Below are 16,664 nucleotides of genomic sequence, written 5' to 3'. Positions count from 1 at the left end.
TTAATTGCATTTCAAATGGAAATGAATTGATACTTTTTTGTCAAATAAAGGCTTTGAAAAATTGTTAAAGTGTGTATTCAAATAACAGGATATTTTCTCAGAGTTCAATGAAATTGACCCACTTTACTTGGGATTTTTAAAAAACCAGGAGGTATGGCCATACCTTTTCTCTTTTACTTTGACTACATTTTATACTCAAAATGCTTTCAACTATTTCTAGGAAGTAGTGAAAAAGCAAACATTGTTCAGTGTTTTAAAGGTGGTTTTGCTGGTAAAAATGGTCTTTTGCTATAGATTGTATAATAATTTAAAGGAAAATTTCTTATGCCATAACCTAATTGTATTCTTAGGTATTCCTAGACACCCAATGCCGTTTGCTGCAAAAAACATGTTTTATGATGAACGCTGGAAGGAAAAGCAGGAACAGGGCTTTACTTGGTGGCTAAATTTTATATTAACTCCTGATGACTTCACTGTAAAAACAAATATTTCTGAAGGTAAACATTTAGTTAATGTTTAAATTAAATAATACTTTTGTTTTAACAGGTAGTTTTTAAAAATACTTATTTTTATTTTAATATATATTTTTTAATTTATTTATTTATTTTATATTTATTTTTGGCCGTGTTGGGTCTTTGTTGCCACATGTGGGCTTTCTCTAGTTGTGGCGAGCGGGGGCTACTCTTCATTGCAGTGCGTGGGCTTCTCATTGTGGTGGCTTTTCTTGTTGCGGAGCACTGGCTCTAGGCACGCAGGCTTCAGTAGTTGCAGCACGTGGGCTCAGTAGTTGTGGCTCGTGGGCTCTAGAGTACAGGCTCAGTAGTTGTGGCCCACGGGCTTAGTTGCTCTGCGGCATGTGGGATCTTCCCGGACCAGGGCTCGAACCCGTGTGCCCTGCATTGGCAGGTGGATTCTTAACCACCGCGCCACCAGGGAAGTCCCTTAACAGGTAGTTTTTTAACGTGATTCTTCATTCTTTAGTTATACATGTTTATTATATTGTAGTTAATGGCATGGCTCGCTAGATCATTAACACAAATACTCAAGATCGTGCGGGTGAGAATTTTGTGCTGAAAGTTCCGAACTTTACTTTTTCTTTTTGCTTTATCTTCCTGCTCCTCAGCCAGTTCAATTTCTAGCCTTTGCAGTGAATGGGTTTTACTTTAGTATAGATTCAATCTGCACTAACAGTGAGACATGGCTGCCTAGAAATCCAGTTCAGTCTTAGCTGCATTAATAAAGTGTAATGTCCTGGTGAATCAATTTAAGTCTTATGTGGCCTGATTAGGGATGTTGTCTCCACTGTACCTTAGTTTAAGAAGTTTGTAGACAAGTATATAATTATGAGGGCTCTGAAAACCAGTTGATATGGGGAATTTTAAAAATATTTCAGTGTTTGTTCTGGAAAAGAGAGAAACTCAAGTATAGAACAGGATGGAAACATGATATCCTTCAAATATTTAAAGAGTTTTCTCCTGAGAGAAGGAAGCTTCACTTGGGCTGCTCTCCCATGGAAGTTGGTATAGGGATCAGTTCTACTCAAGTTAAGGAAAAACCCTTTAAAATATTTAACTTGCCAAAGCAACACCCAGGCTGACTTTAGGGAGATGCTTTCTCCATTGCTGCAGTGTTCCAGCAGACACTGGTCTGTAAGTGTCAGAGAAGTGTGTATGGGAATTTTACATTAAAAGGCCCTTTGATTAGATGATCTCTGAGGTACTTTTCTTTATTTTCCAAAAGTAAACAAAGCATGATTTTTAGTTCTCTTTTTGAGAGAAAATGTGTTTTATAAAAATTCAAATTGCATTTCAAAATTTAACTGATTTTAACAAATCACATTCTTTAGCAGCTTAGCTTTCTAATTTATAAAGAGGGTGGAAGCAGCGAAACCAGTCAGGGAGGCTCTCCCATTAGTCTGGGTTAGAGGTGATCATGTTGGAACCTGGACAATAGTGGTTGTGAGAAATGGTTAGACTTGGGGTACAGTTTGAAGGCAAGAGCCAAGATGTTGCAATGATAGCATGGCCTAAGGTTCTGAGTGAATGGCGACACCTTTATTTTGAGGTGGGAAAGAGAAGAAGCAGGCTGGAAGGGGCGGGGAATAGGTTCTGTCTTGGCCATCTTCAATTGCATTTATTGCAGGGTTTTAAAATGTATATAAATATTGTTTAACCAAAAACATTCTTTCTTTCGTTTTTACCCAGTAAATGCTTCCACTCTTCTTTTGGGACTGGAGAGTCAACATAAAATAAGTGTCCCGAGAGCTCCTACCAAGGATGAAGTGTCTCTCAGAGCTTATACCGCTCGCTGCAGTTTGAATAGATTACGTCGTGCTGCGTGTCGCTTATTTACTTCTGAAAAAATGGTTAAAGCTATGAAAAAGCTTGAAATTGAAATTGAAGCTAGACGGTTAATTGTTCGAAAAGACAGACACCTCTGGAAAGATGTGGGTAAGAAGATTATAGAAATCTTGACATTAATTGTTTAAAAATACTCTAGAAATTTTTTATTTCAGAGTCAAATATATGTACATGGTTTCACTTTGTGGCCTAAACTTTCACAAACTTAAATGTGATCATGTACGTATATTAAAGAGTGGAAGTATACTTTAACTTATTTCATATATGTGATTTGCCATTTTGGCCACTGATTTCTCTCCATGAAATTTTATTTACTGTCTCTATTTGATTAGTGATCTGAGCTTACTTGCTTTTCACATGTATTCCAGGAGAACGACAGAAAGTCTTGAATTGGCTGTTGTCATATAATCCTTTGTGGCTACGAATCGGCCTAGAGGTAAGTACACCTTTCAGTTTTTGAAAAAAGGAACATCTTTTTATTATATACTTTTAATAGACTCTTTAATAAAATGATGGTTTCACTTATAAAGTCATTTGGTTAGCTTAATTGATCTTTCAGTATGAAATTTAAGGTCCCTTAATAAATGCTCATTAGGTTAATAGACCCCATCATTATATATTATTGTCATTTTGTTATACAGCAATTTTCCTGTTAGTTTCTTAAATATATACAATATATAATTTGGTACCAGATGTAATAACAAGTATAGTTAGCTCCTTTCTGAGCATTTACCAATGACAATGCCAGGGTGTTGTAAATACATTTCCATATTTAAATCTCTATAAAACCCAGTGAGGTATGTATTATTATTTCAACTTCACTGACAAAACAGAAGCTCAGATGTTAAGTGACTCGCTGAATGCCAATGACTGGTCGGGACTGGAATCTACACCAGTCTGATGCCTTTGGAACCATTTTGATGGAACACCTCTCATGGAAACGTCATCGGAATTTGAGTTTTTTACGTGGGGCATGGTTCAATAATATTTAGAATGTTAAAACTAACTGAATTAGAAAGGCACTAGGAGTTGACTCTTAAAAATATTCTTTTATTACAATCCTCAGTGTTTCCATTTCCTTCAGTCTTTTACTGGTGTACTCATATTTTGTTCAGGCTTTTTACTTTTGTCATGTGGGATATCTCATTCTTGCTTCAATTACTTCTAGGCTTTTGAATTAAAAAACTTTGGTACTGAAAGGAATCTTTACAATAATCTGGCTATTTATCAAGGAATTGAGGCAATGAATAAGAAGCCTACTCTGGTCACTCAGCTCGATAGTGTCCTTGCTAAGACTTCTTACTTTAATTCTTATTTCAATTGATTTGAAATTCAATTCAATTTCTTATTTCTTTCAGTGAAAGATTAATTAGAAAATTATATATCACCTGGCTGTGCTTTCACATGTCAAATAGTTCCAGAACCTCAATTAAAGTAGAACCTGTCTATTTGGGGCATAGCTTTTTTGTGGCAGAAGTAAAACATAGGAGAGTTCGGTGGAAACATGCAATGCCTTTGAAAACTTCTGCTTACATGTAGTGTGCATCACTACCAACCGTATTTCTGGCCAAAGTGCATTATCTGTCCAGACACAAATGAGGCAGAAATATTTGTTCTCTTGCAAGAGACACAGCAAGTCTATGCCATTTATTGGGAATAAGACCTTTTTTTTTTAATTTATTTATTTATTTTTGGCTATGTTGGGTCTTTGTTTCCGTGCCAGGGCTTTCTCTAGTTGCGGCGAGCGGGGGCCACTCTTCATCACGGTGCGCGGGCCTCTCACTATCGCGGCCTCTCTTGTTGCAGAGCACAGGCTCCAAACCCGCAGGCTCAGTAGTTGTGGCTCACGGGCCTAGTTGCTCCACGGCATGTGGGATCTTCCCAAACCAGGGCTCGAACCTGTGTCCCCTGCGTTGGCAGGCGGATTCTCAACCACTGCGCCACCAGGGAAGCTCGGGAATAAGACCTTTTAAAGGGAAGGAAGGGATGAATAATTGTGGACAAAACATTCTACTTTACACCACACCTTAGGGTTCTGCTAGTGGGTGTGACCTTTGAGGATCTTAAAAAAGCATCACAGGCCAAAAAAAAAAAAAAAAGTAAATAAAGATAAAATTTCTGTATTTTGGCAGATATTAATACTTTCCCATGCTTTTGTCTAGTTTTGTCAGTGTAAGATTATAAAATATAATTTGATATATTTTTAGTTTTTTCTAATTGCTTTAAAAATCGTTAATACTAATCATATTGATGTTAAATTAATGACATATTTTAGTCATTGATTATATACAGATCTGAGCGTCCCAGATAGTTTAGAACCATGGTTTACAGATGGTTTTCCATTTGTTAACTATTCGAAAGTTTAGAATTATTTACGTGTCTGTTGTACCTTCATGATATACTCTGTGGGACAGTTATAATTAAATTTGAGCAACAGGCCTACATTTGATAGTTCTTAAAGGAAAAAATTAAAATGTAAATATTACTTGTCACATGATTTTTAAGAATTTGTCTTAGTCATGAGCTTTCGTCTCTTTTTCATTGTGAAATATACTATATGCACTAAAAATTGCACAAAACTTATATGTTCAGTCCAAAGAGTTGTAGCAAATATTCCTATTATTCCCATGCTATCTAGGACGTAAAACAGCGCCAGTTCCTTAGACCGTCATTGTCTGTCTTTCCCCTTTTGCATCCCACTGCCCCTTAGAGCTGACACAGTCCCAACTCTAGCATGAATTTCTTTTTAGACAATATATGGAGAACTCATCCCTTTGGAAGACAACAGTGACGTCACAGGGTTGGCAATGTTTATTCTGAATCGCTTGCTTTGGAATCCTGATATTGCAGCCGAGTACCGGCACCCGACCGTTCCTCATCTATATGGAGATGGTAAGTGGTTCTGCCTCAACTGCAGATATATCTATATGTCTATATATTATGTACATACCACATCTTCTTTATCCATTCGTCTGTTGATGGACTCTTAGGTTGTTGCTTCCATCTCTTGGCTATTGTAAATGATGCTGCTATGAACATTGGGGTGCATGTATTTTTTTGAATTAGCATTTTTGTTTTCTTTGGATGTATACCCAGCAGTGGAGTTGCTGGATCACATGTAGTTCTAGTCTTAGTTTTTTGAGGCATCTCCATGCTGTTTTCCATAGTGGCTGCACCAATTTACGTTCCCCCTGCCAAAACAAAGCAACCAACCCAGCCAGAAAAAAAGGTAAATATAAGAAGTTTTATAATCTTATAAAGAATTCCAAGATAATTTGACTTTAAAATATAAAACACATCTCAAGAATCCTTAGTAGGGATATATAGACTAAAAGCACAACAGAATAAATAAATATAGAAAACTAGATTCAGAACCAAAAAAAAAAAAAAAAAAACAACTTGGGTACAGGTTAACTTGCTAGGCTTTTTTGTATTTTATTTCAGGTCATGAAGAAGCTTTGTCTAAGTTTACATTGAAAAAGCTATTGCTGCTGGTTTGTTTCCTTGATTATGCTAAAATCTCCAGACTTATTGATCACGATCCTTGTCTCTTCTGTAAAGATGCTGAGTTCAAGGTATAGTTTTCAGTTTATATTTGGTTTATATTTCACAGTTAAGACTTTTGCCTGTTTTTATTATATATTTCCTCCTTAGAAAAAGTGAGTTTCCCAAAGAACAGGACTCTGGAGTAGAATAAGAACGCCTACCCAGTAGTTCTAACCCTGCCTAACTTTTTATTGGTTGACATTTCACCAGCATATCACCCTGTTCTTAACTTTGATTTGAGAATGAATGTCACTATGCTTCTGAGGAATTAATTTGGGAGAAAATTTCTTTCCTAATTTAGTATGTTATCAAATTAATGCTAATTTTTAGAGTGTATTATTAATTATGAGCACTTTCTTTAAAGGTCTTAAATTGGAAATATATGAGTTTCGCATTGTTACTACGGGATATGAAACTGACCGTCTTTTTATACTACTATTAATTTTATTTCTATATGCACAGAATGATTTGAAGAATTTGTTTTCATTGTAAATAAAATTATAATTCTAGAATATAATAGCTGCCACTTGTTTTTCCATAGGCTAGTAAAGAAATTCTTCTGGCTTTTTCACGAAACTTCCTAGGTGGTGAAGGTGACCTTTCCCGTCACCTGAGCTTCCTGGGATTACCTGTGAACCATGTTCAGACACCTTTCGATGAATTTGATTTTGCTGTTACAAATCTTGCTGTAGACTTGCAGTGTGGGGTGCGTCTTGTGTAAGTATAAGAAATGGAATTATTTTGCTCACTAGAATAGACTAAAATTTTCTGGAAAACACTTTTTTCTGTACATACACAATCTTTCTTGCTCCTTTACGTAATGGGATAAATCTAGGGTTTAAAAAAGTTGGGATAAGTTTGGGAAAATGTTGTCAATTTTAGGCCCAGAAACCTTGTCTCCTATCCACATTTTTTTCTCCCTGCTGGCATGTGACAGTGTCTGAGTAGGAAGCACTGATACCCCAGAATAGGAGTTGGGGAAAGCATGGAACTAATTAAATTAGCAGACATTTAAATGATGCTTTACGTCTGCAGTGGGTTCATGAGTGCATCGTTTGAGACCAGTTTTAGTCGTGTTAACCTTGTTTTACACGTGAGGACATGTGAGATGAAGACATAAAGTGGCTTGCCCAGGTTTTATACAGTGGTGGTGGAAATCAGCTCCGGATGTCTGGCTTCAGATCCCACGCTGTTTCCTCAGTAACAAACTGGAATCCTCAACATTGGCTTTGGTGTGACAACAGTTACCAGGGCCTGCTCTGGAAGGAGTGGCCTTTACACTGTGCCTTGGTTGGCTTCTTTAGGACAGGTGGATTGAAGACATCCGTCTTGTTTCTAGGAAACTCTCTAATTTATATTACGTTTGACATTTGTGAGGAAGGGATCCCTATATCTCTGTGAATCCCCAGTTCTTCAAAAACAGCATGCATGTCCCTTGTTGCCTTCTAAATTAAGTCTCCATGAACTTTCTTTTCTTTTCTGATCATATATTCTCATGGCAAGGTAACAGTCTTTTGAACTTTACTGTAGCTTCCTCTCACTTGAGTAATTTCCATATAGGCCAGAGCGTTTGCTGATAATGTTTTCCATATTATTTTTATATTTAATTTTTCATTTCATAAATCCAAGCCACCACATCTGTTTTCTGGCCAGTAGGAATTCACGATTTTAGACTTTTTCCACTGTCCAGGAGGAGCAGTGATTGGCTTTATGTTCAGTGCTATTTTTGACAATGAAGGACATTTTTGTGCTTTTATAGGAGTTACTGAGGATTTCCCAGTGTTGGGTGTTGATGCTTTGTCATTGGTCAGGAACTCTTGCTAGTTAAGAGACTCGATCTTGCATACCAAGTTTCTGTTTTCTTCAGTGTCAGCAAAATGGCCATAGGTCTTCAAGGTCATTTGAGGATACTTGGGAACGGTTAATCCACTGATGCTGTAGGTGGCAGTCAGTCTAGTGTTGCAGAAACGCTTCAGACGTTGACTGAGTGGTTGGCCTACAATGATCGTACATTGCTTCCTAACCTTTAGAAATACGGTTCTGTAAACAATTCTGCGAAATTTTAACTATATATGGTAATCAGTTGGGGCTTGATTTTTCTGTGGAAACAGGGATCTTTGTCTAGTGTAAAACACTACATGATACTAAGAGTTTGATTTAAACTGTGGTATAAATGACTTCTTAAGGTAGGCACTCAAGCATTTTTATCTTATCTGGTATAGGTATAAGAGCATGGCTTTGGAAACTGTAAAACTGGGTTTTAGCTCTGATACAGCTAGTCCTGTCATTACTAGCTGTATGATCACAGGCAATTTACTTTACTTTTCTGGGCTTTGGTTTCTTCATCTGCCAAAAATGGGATAATAATGCCTGATTGTGGGATTTGCCATGGGGACTAAAATAAAAGAAAGCACTTACTTGATGTGTAGAATACAGTAGCCCCTCAATAAATGTCCATTTTCCTTTCCTTTCCCTATAGAACCTTGTTGTTCTGTTCCTGTGTGCATTTGTGTGTGTGCATCTTATTTTTCATTCTTACATTCTGTTCACAGACCTTAACCCCCCGACTTAAATGAGAAATAACTCTATTTGCTAACTGTGGAGCAACCAGAGTTTTGAGATAGTATTTTGGGGTCTTTCTAACCTAAAACCCTTTAAATCAGGAAGATTGATGTGGGTGATTACTTTATTTAAATGAAGTTCATTTTTCTTGTATGTTTTTATCTAACAATTTCATCTGAAAATTCCTCTATTGTTAGGCGAACCATGGAACTTCTCACACGAAACTGGAATCTCTCAAAGAAACTCAGGATTCCTGCAATAAGTCGTCTTCAAAAGATGCACAATGTTGACATTGTTCTTGAAGTTCTTAAATCACGAGGAATTCAGTTGAATGATGAGCATGGTAAAAATTGAGTAACTATAAAACTTTTCTTCTCACTAAAAATTGATGTGTACACATATTGTGCTAACGGACTATCTTTCCATTTGCAGGAAATACAATCCTCTCTAAGGATATTGTGGATAGGCACAAAGAAAAAACTCTGGCTTTGCTTTGGAAGATAGTATTGGCTTTTCAGGTATTGTACATTTGGTACATTTTGTACTTTTTATCAATTTTCAATATTGATTTATAAAAGCATTTTTCATCAAATAAAGACTAACAGTAGTAGTTATTACTAACTAGACTTTCTTCTGTCCCAGGAACTGTGGTAACTGCTTTAAGTATATTCCAGTCTAATCTTCTCAATGCCCCTATAAGGTAGCTAATTGTCATTACTTCATAGGGAAAGGAGGAGACTGGAGTTAGGGTTCAGCATTGAACAGAAGCAGAGAGGAGATTAGAACCCAGGCTTGCGTGGCCGCAGATCCCATGCACTTAACCACTTACACATTCCATCACTTCCACGTAGATTGTATTTGCCTTAAAAAAAAAATCATGATAATAGAAGACTTTAGCTTCTGTGGGTCAAAAATAATATATGAAAAATATAAAGATATGTATCCTCTTTTCGTATTTCAGGTGGATATTTCCCTTAATTTAGATCAGTTAAAGGAAGAAATTGACTTTTTAAAGCACACACAGAGTATGAAGAGAACAATGTCTGCACTGTCATGCCATTCTGATGCTGTTATCAGTAAGAAAAAAGACAAAAGGCATAGTGGTCACTTTGAACAATATAGTGAAAGCGTAAAGCTACTGATGGATTGGGTAAATGCTGTCTGTGACTTCTATAATAAAAAAGTAAGTTCTTTGTTTTAGCCCAGTTTCTTTAAGTAAATTTTGGTTAAAGTCAAACTTAGCATGTGAAATATTTTCTTTAATTTCTTAAATAATTTAGTTGATATGTATAAGCAAACTTTTCCTCTAATGAGTAAGCGTACTGTCACATACCTAGTGTCATCTAATCTGTCACCAATTGTATAATGCACGATTATTTTATGTATCACCAAGAAAAAAAAATGTCCTAGTTGGGAGTCTTAATAGGAGATGCTTGCATTGAACTGTGGGCCAAAGGATCACACCCTCATTACAAGAGGGAATGCAAATAAACCACAGAGGGACGTTAGAGAGGAGGAGATGAGTCTAAGCTGTGTCTTTTATAATCATTTGTTAGATCGATCCTGTATTTCTGTATGAAATGTACGTTTAAGTATAAATACATGAAAATAAATGGTCCTGACACACATGAATAAAATATCTGGTAAGGAATATAAAACAGAAAAACCATCAAATATATGGGTAATCGTCTATGTTTTAATTAAGCACTAGAGAGCCCTGAAGACCCTAGTGCTGAGGCTCTAGGGGAGAATGTGTCCCATGCCTTTCTCTTAACTTCCGGTCCTGCTGGCAACACTTGGCCTTCCTTGCTGTGTAGACACATCACTCCCATCACTGCCCATCTTCACACGGCATTTTCCCTGTGTGTCTGTCTCTGCGTCTCTCCTTTTCTTATAAAGACACCAGTCACGTCTGATTAAGAACTCGTCTTACTCCAGTGTGATCTCACCTTAACTAGTTAAACCTGCAGTGACCCTGTATCCAAATAAGGTCACATCCAGAGATTCTGGGAAGGACATGAATTTTTGATGAACACTGTCCAACCCAGAACAACAATATGACTGATATTTTATAGGTGAGGATTTGGCCGTGCATGTGGTATTATACTAGGCGCTACTAGAAATTAACGTGATAGTCAGCTATTCAAAGGAAATATGGACTACAAAACCATTAGAATCTATATTCCTATCTAAATACAGTTCATTCTTTTTCTGATATTTCCAATCAGGTGGAGAATTTTACAGTGTCTTTCTCAGATGGCCGGGTGTTATGTTACCTGATCCACCACTACCATCCTTGCTATGTGCCTTTTGCTGCCATATGTCAGCGTACCACCCAAACAGTAGAGTGTACGCAAACTGGTTCTGTGGTGTTAAACTCATCATCTGAATCTGATGAAAGTTCCCTGGATTTGTCTCTTAAAGCACTTGATCAGGGTTAGTCCCTTTTGGTTGATTAACTTTTCCAGTTTTTTCATTGGCCTGTCTGATTTCTGGCAAGAGCAGTCTAATCTGATCTCTCTCTTTTACTTGCATTGCAGAAAATACTTCGGAACTATACAAAGAACTCCTAGAAAATGAAAAGAAGAATTTTCAGTTGGTCAGGTCTGCAGCTAGAGACCTCGGTGGAATACCTGCTATGATCCATCACTCAGATATGTCAAATACAATTCCCGACGAGAAGGTAAGTAAAAGTTTCTTAACCAATGATACCTCTTAATAATCAGAGTCTCAGACGACAGGAAGTTTTATATTCTCTGTCTCATGGAAACTTCTGTTTTCATCTTTTATGTTATCTCTTAGGTGGTTATTACCTATTTGTCATTTCTTTGTGCGAGGCTTTTGGATCTTCGTAAAGAAACGAGAGCCGCTCGACTTATACAAACAACTTGGAGAAAATATAAGCTAAAAAAGGATCTAAAACGCCATCAGGTACTCCTCAAAAATGAAAAAACACTATAACCTAAACTGTAGTTCATAAGATGTCAGCTGATTGATTCTTGGTACTGTTCTTACGTTTTACCGAGGTAGGAAATTACTGAGGTAATTTTCATAATTGTGTGTGTTTCGAGTTGGGGATGAACATTTTCCCCTAACTCCTCATGTTTCCTTCATTCAATATTTCTTCCAGCCTCTGCCCCAAGGGACATGGAGTACCTTAACCACGTTGTAAATTGGTGAAAAGTTAACTGGGGAGGTCTGACTCAGCTCTTCCCTCCTTCCTCCTGGACTCTGACTTGCCTCCGGGAAACAGGAGTTTTCCTTTAATTTTTCATGCTGTGCTCTGGAAGGCTTGACCCCAACCAGTGCCATTCGGGCCTGGGTGTCGCCTGCCTGATTCTGCAGTTCAATTAGCCAGCTCATTTTGTCTGCCATGGAACTGTCTTCTAGGTTATCCTTTGTTAGTTTAAAAGCAGCATTTTGGTTTCCATCGTTTTATTTCTCAAAATGTTTAGGACCTGAGCACAGGGAGAAGGATGTTATTTACTGTTTTCCTTTGCAACCCCAGTAGTATGAATTTTGCATTAACATAAAATAAGAGTTTTCTTGAGTTCTGAGAAAAATATCATTTTTAACAATCTGAGAAATGGTCTCCTTGATCAAATTGAAAAAACTATTTTAATCCTTTTATCTCAGTACTCTTTCCACTAATGATGCTGTATTTATTTGGAGAAATCAAAGAAGCAGCCATGCTTAAGAAATTTTATCAGATCTGTTTCAGAAATACATTTCACCCAGGATTGCGCCTCGGTTTTGAATTACAATGCACTTACGATAAAGTTCTTAGTAGCTGTAAAGTAGCTAAATTTTGGCGAATCATAAACATACCATGTTTTCTCTCACACCATATCAGACCTGGAAATAACACTAATTGAAATAATCTGCTCTGGCCCCACTAAGTCTTGGTAGTAACTTTTGGGAAGTAGGCAGTGGCTTACACTCGCAAGGGGTGTTCTCTGCTGCCACGTATTCTCTGTGCCTTCTTTCACCCCTTATCTTCCCAGGGTCCGCCTCCTTGCCCACATATCCTTGGAGGATAACTTGCACTTCTGGAGGCTTATCGGAGAATTGTTTTAGCAAAGTTTTCAGGGAGGGCACCCTCCTGGCCAGTCCTCAAATTAGTTCATTAATTCTTTTTATATGGCAATAAATGAGACAGTTAAGATTTTAAGAAACAGGTATCAATTAGTTTTTAGTTTTTTTTTTTTTTTTTTTGGTAATGAAATCTTAGTTTTCTGCTCAAGGTAGTCTTGTATTAATCACACATATCAATTGCAGAAATTTCTTAGCTTTTTCCTCACAAGATTCCTTTTCTTGATTTATTTCCTTTGTCCAAGTATTGGAAATTTCCCTTTTTTTTTTTGAAAACCACTGCTTCTCTCCTTTCTCCAGGTGACAATACTCCTTTTCTTATACAATTACACTGAGATCCAAGTATACCTCTTCATTTGCTATTGGGAACATTAAGCAGCAGGTTCCCTTCATATTCCTGTAGAAATATCACAAGGTAGTAAGTACATAAACATTACCTTGAGGTAGCTATTTTCCAGGTTCTATATTTTCCTTTAGTCATTATTATAATTTAGATAAACTATTTATTGAGAATAGAATGGTTCAAGCTCTTGTTGTGATGGAGAAGCATTGGCTAAACAGCCCAAATTCCCTGACGAATGAAGCAGGGTTATCCAAGGGTCCCCGACACATTCTACCTCTTAGTTCTTCCTGAGTGAATAGGCACCAGTTCCAAAGCAAAGTAAATTCTTTACATATACAAAGCAAAATAAAAATAAACTGGTAACACGTTGGCTCAGCCACACGGTAGAATTAAAAATGATGACATGTGGTCAGTGACTGTGGGTATGGGAACTTTTGCCATTGGTTTATGTAAGTTTTCAAATAGTTGCTAGTTTTTGTAATATATTTGGCTCTTTGAACTTATCTACTTTCCTTCTGTAGCTTTTCTAATGTCACATACAATTGTTCCACATTAGTTTGCTTGAGATTGAGATGATCTACAAGCTGAATTCAGTTTCATTTTACATCAACTTATTGCATCCAAAAATGCCCCTGGTCCTTAGAGCTTTTGACTCAAAAGCTACTTTTGAACTGCATTGTATTCTTTATTAAGCTAATCAGTTGGGTGCTTTTTATTCCCCTGAAATATTTTTCTTTTAAACTGTGGTAAAGAACACATATCATAAAATATACCATCTTAACTGTGTTTTAGGTTATTCCTAGTTTTAAAGTTTACAGATCACTACCATTTGTAGTGTTAAGTATATTTGCATTGTTGTGAAACAGATCTCCAGAAGTTTTTCAATTTGGAGAACTGCAACTTTGTACTCATTAACCATTCCCCATTTCCTCCCCCACTTATCCCTGGTAACTACCTTTCTACTTCCTATTTTGACTACTTTAGACACCTAATATAAGTGGAATCATACAGTATATTCATCCCTGTGTGACTGGCTTCTTTCACTTAACATATGCCCTCAAGGTTCACCCATGTTGTAGCCTGCAGCAGAATTTCCTTCATTTTAAAGGCTGCATAGTATTCCATTGTGTGTATATACCACATTTTGTTTATCCATTCAATGGGCATTTGGGTTACTTCCACCTCTGGGCTATTGTGAATAATGCTGCTATGAACAGGAGTGTACAAATCCCTCTTTTCGACCCCGTTTTCAGTTCTTTTGGAGATCTACCTACAAGTGGTATTGCTGGATCATATGGTAATTCTATTTTTGAATTTTTTTGAAGAACCACTATACTGTTTTCCAATAGTAGTCACTGTGGGTTGCATTTTACAATCCCACCAATAGTGAACAAAGATTCCAGCTACTCCATGATCCCTGCCAGCAGTTGTTGTTTTCTGGTTGGTTGTTTGTAGTAGTTTAGAGATATCTCATTGTGATTTTGATATGCATTTCTCTGATGATTAGTGTTGTTGAGCATCTTTTCATATGCTTGTTGCCCATTTGTATGTCATCTTTGGTGAAATATCTTCGTTTGCCCATATTTTAATTGGGTTATTTGATTTTTTATTGTTGAGTTGTAACAATTCTTTATATACTCTAGATACAAGTTCCTTATTAGATATATGATTTGCAAAATTTTTTTTCAGTATGTAGGTTTCCTTTTCACTCTGTTGATTGTGTCCTTTGATGAACAAAATTTTTTGTTTGATGTAATCCCATTTTGTCTAATTTTTGCTTTTGTGCCTGTGCTTTTGGTGTCATATCTTATAAATCATTGCTAAATCCAATGTTATGAAATTTTACCCTATGTTTTCTACTAAGAGTTTTATACCTTTGGGTTGAATGTTTAGGACTTTCATCCAGTTTGTGTTAATAAATGCATAGGGTGTGAGATAAGGGTCCAGCTTCACTCTCTGATATGTTGGTATCCAAACACCAGTTTTCACAACACCATTCATTGAAGAGACTGTCCCTTTCCCATTGAGTGGTCTCGGCACCCTTGTTAAAGATCAATTACCCAGTTACATGGGGGTTTATTTCTGGGCAGTCTATTCTATTACATTGTTCTATATATCTGTCTTTATGCTGGTTCCACACTGTTTGATTATTGTAGCTTTGTGATATGTTTTGAAATTGTGGGTGTTGGTGAAGGGGGGTGTGCTTTTAACTTGGATCTTTATAGCCTTAAAGGCCACAGGCTTCACAGGGCACTGACAATGACGTTAGATGGCTTAATCCACTTGTTGGACATAATTCCTCAGCCTAATTTTAGAACTTTCTAGTCTTTCCTCACTCAAGGGTGTGATCCAATATATGGCCCCCGCCATTCCTTAGTATATGTTTCAGTCCATTAGTTCCCTTTTTCCTCTGTCAGAATAGCAGTTTGATCCCTTCCCTAGGAAACTGCTAATCTCTGTGTAGAGGCAAACTGCTAATCTCTGTGTAGAGCCCACTCTTGCGTAGTGCGTGGTCCCAGACAGCAATGCAAAGGGTTATCAGACGATCTCTAAGTTGTTCCTTTTCACTAGATGAATAATTTATATTCCAGTTTCTAATTCAGGTGAACTGAAGTGATAGATCTAGCCTTGAAGAGTATAGCAAAATGATTAAGAGCACGAACTCTGAAGCCAGACTACCTATGTCCAATCCTGGCCATCCTCCTGGTGGACTGACTATCTACCTGAGCGCTCAGCCCCAGTTTCCTCATGGCCATGAGAGTAGTGCCTGTTCATCTGTTCTTAATGGTTGTTGTGAGGTTGGGTGAATCATTCCTGCAGTGTTTAGAATGGTGCCTGACACCTGGTATTTAATCTTTTATTATTCATACTAATTCATGATTAGAAGTAAGAAGTAGAGATGTGCAGGGCACTGGCCTCTAGTGCTCCCGGGGCAGCCAGCTCCTCTCTGGCCACCGATGCTGCAGGGCAATGCTGGCATCAGTTATCACAACCCAGTACTCTGTTCTCTTCAGCCTGTATGGCTTAAAGCCACCATGTATTCTGGGGATAAAGGAGGGTATTTTGCCTTTCCTTTTTTGTGAATTCCTTTCTACAAATTGTAGCAGAACAGTACCACCTTATACTGTAAAGCATTTGTTTTAGAGTCTCTTTTTTTCTCCTACAGTCCATCCCTTTCTCAAATCAAACATGAATTCACTGCACCATAATGAGACACATACCACATTTAAATTGACTTTATATTGACTACCGATGATCTGTGATAAATCAAACATGTCTGTGATCATTATTTTAGGATGATATTTCCTAGGAATCTTTGTTTTATCATATAAATATATCTGCACGTCTATTCAATATGTTCAACAATATATCAGCTATTTCAACATGCCCAGAAGTGATGAGCATATTTTACAATAAGTCTGGGGGACATTTTATTTCCAGGATCGATTTGATTAATATTTAACAGGTGATTTTCTTACAAATAATGGTTTAGGGTCTTAAGTGAGTAAGTGCTTTTTTTTTTTTCTAGAAGAGAGACAAAGCTGCAAGAATTATTCAGTCAGCTGTAATCAATTTTCTAACTAAACGACAATTCAAAAAGGAGGTCAACGCAGCATTGGTCATTCAGAAATATTGGCGAAGACTCTTAGCGAAGAGAAAATTATTAATGTTAAAAAAGGAAAAACTAGAAAAAGTTCAAAATAAATCAGCATCTGTTATTCAGGTATAGTATTCTGAATTTTTGAATTTAAAAGGGTTTA

General features: G+C 37.0%; 1 protein-coding gene across 3 annotated transcripts in view; it reads left to right on the top strand.

Moving 5' to 3' along the window:
- ASPM (assembly factor for spindle microtubules) overlaps positions 1-16,664 on the top strand; it is a 67,436-nt gene that overhangs the window by 21,617 nt on the left and 29,155 nt on the right. For all 3 annotated transcript variants that reach the window (XM_067729813.1, XM_067729814.1, XM_067729812.1), the window contains 13 exons: positions 351-497; positions 2,205-2,450; positions 2,729-2,796; positions 5,111-5,252; positions 5,805-5,935; positions 6,448-6,623; positions 8,666-8,811; positions 8,901-8,986; positions 9,430-9,651; positions 10,697-10,904; positions 11,009-11,151; positions 11,271-11,399; positions 16,433-16,627. In XM_067729813.1, the coding sequence (XP_067585914.1) occupies positions 351-497; positions 2,205-2,450; positions 2,729-2,796; positions 5,111-5,252; positions 5,805-5,935; positions 6,448-6,623; positions 8,666-8,811; positions 8,901-8,986; positions 9,430-9,651; positions 10,697-10,904; positions 11,009-11,151; positions 11,271-11,399; positions 16,433-16,627 (2,039 nt within the window). The remainder of the gene's footprint in view (positions 1-350; positions 498-2,204; positions 2,451-2,728; positions 2,797-5,110; positions 5,253-5,804; positions 5,936-6,447; positions 6,624-8,665; positions 8,812-8,900; positions 8,987-9,429; positions 9,652-10,696; positions 10,905-11,008; positions 11,152-11,270; positions 11,400-16,432; positions 16,628-16,664) is intronic.

The sequence above is a fragment of the Pseudorca crassidens genome, chromosome 2, assembly GCF_039906515.1.
Source record: "Pseudorca crassidens isolate mPseCra1 chromosome 2, mPseCra1.hap1, whole genome shotgun sequence".
Taxonomy (NCBI): domain Eukaryota; kingdom Metazoa; phylum Chordata; class Mammalia; order Artiodactyla; family Delphinidae; genus Pseudorca; species Pseudorca crassidens.
The sequence above is the reverse complement of the archived record's forward strand: the minus strand, read 5'-3'. Positions and strand labels throughout refer to the sequence as shown.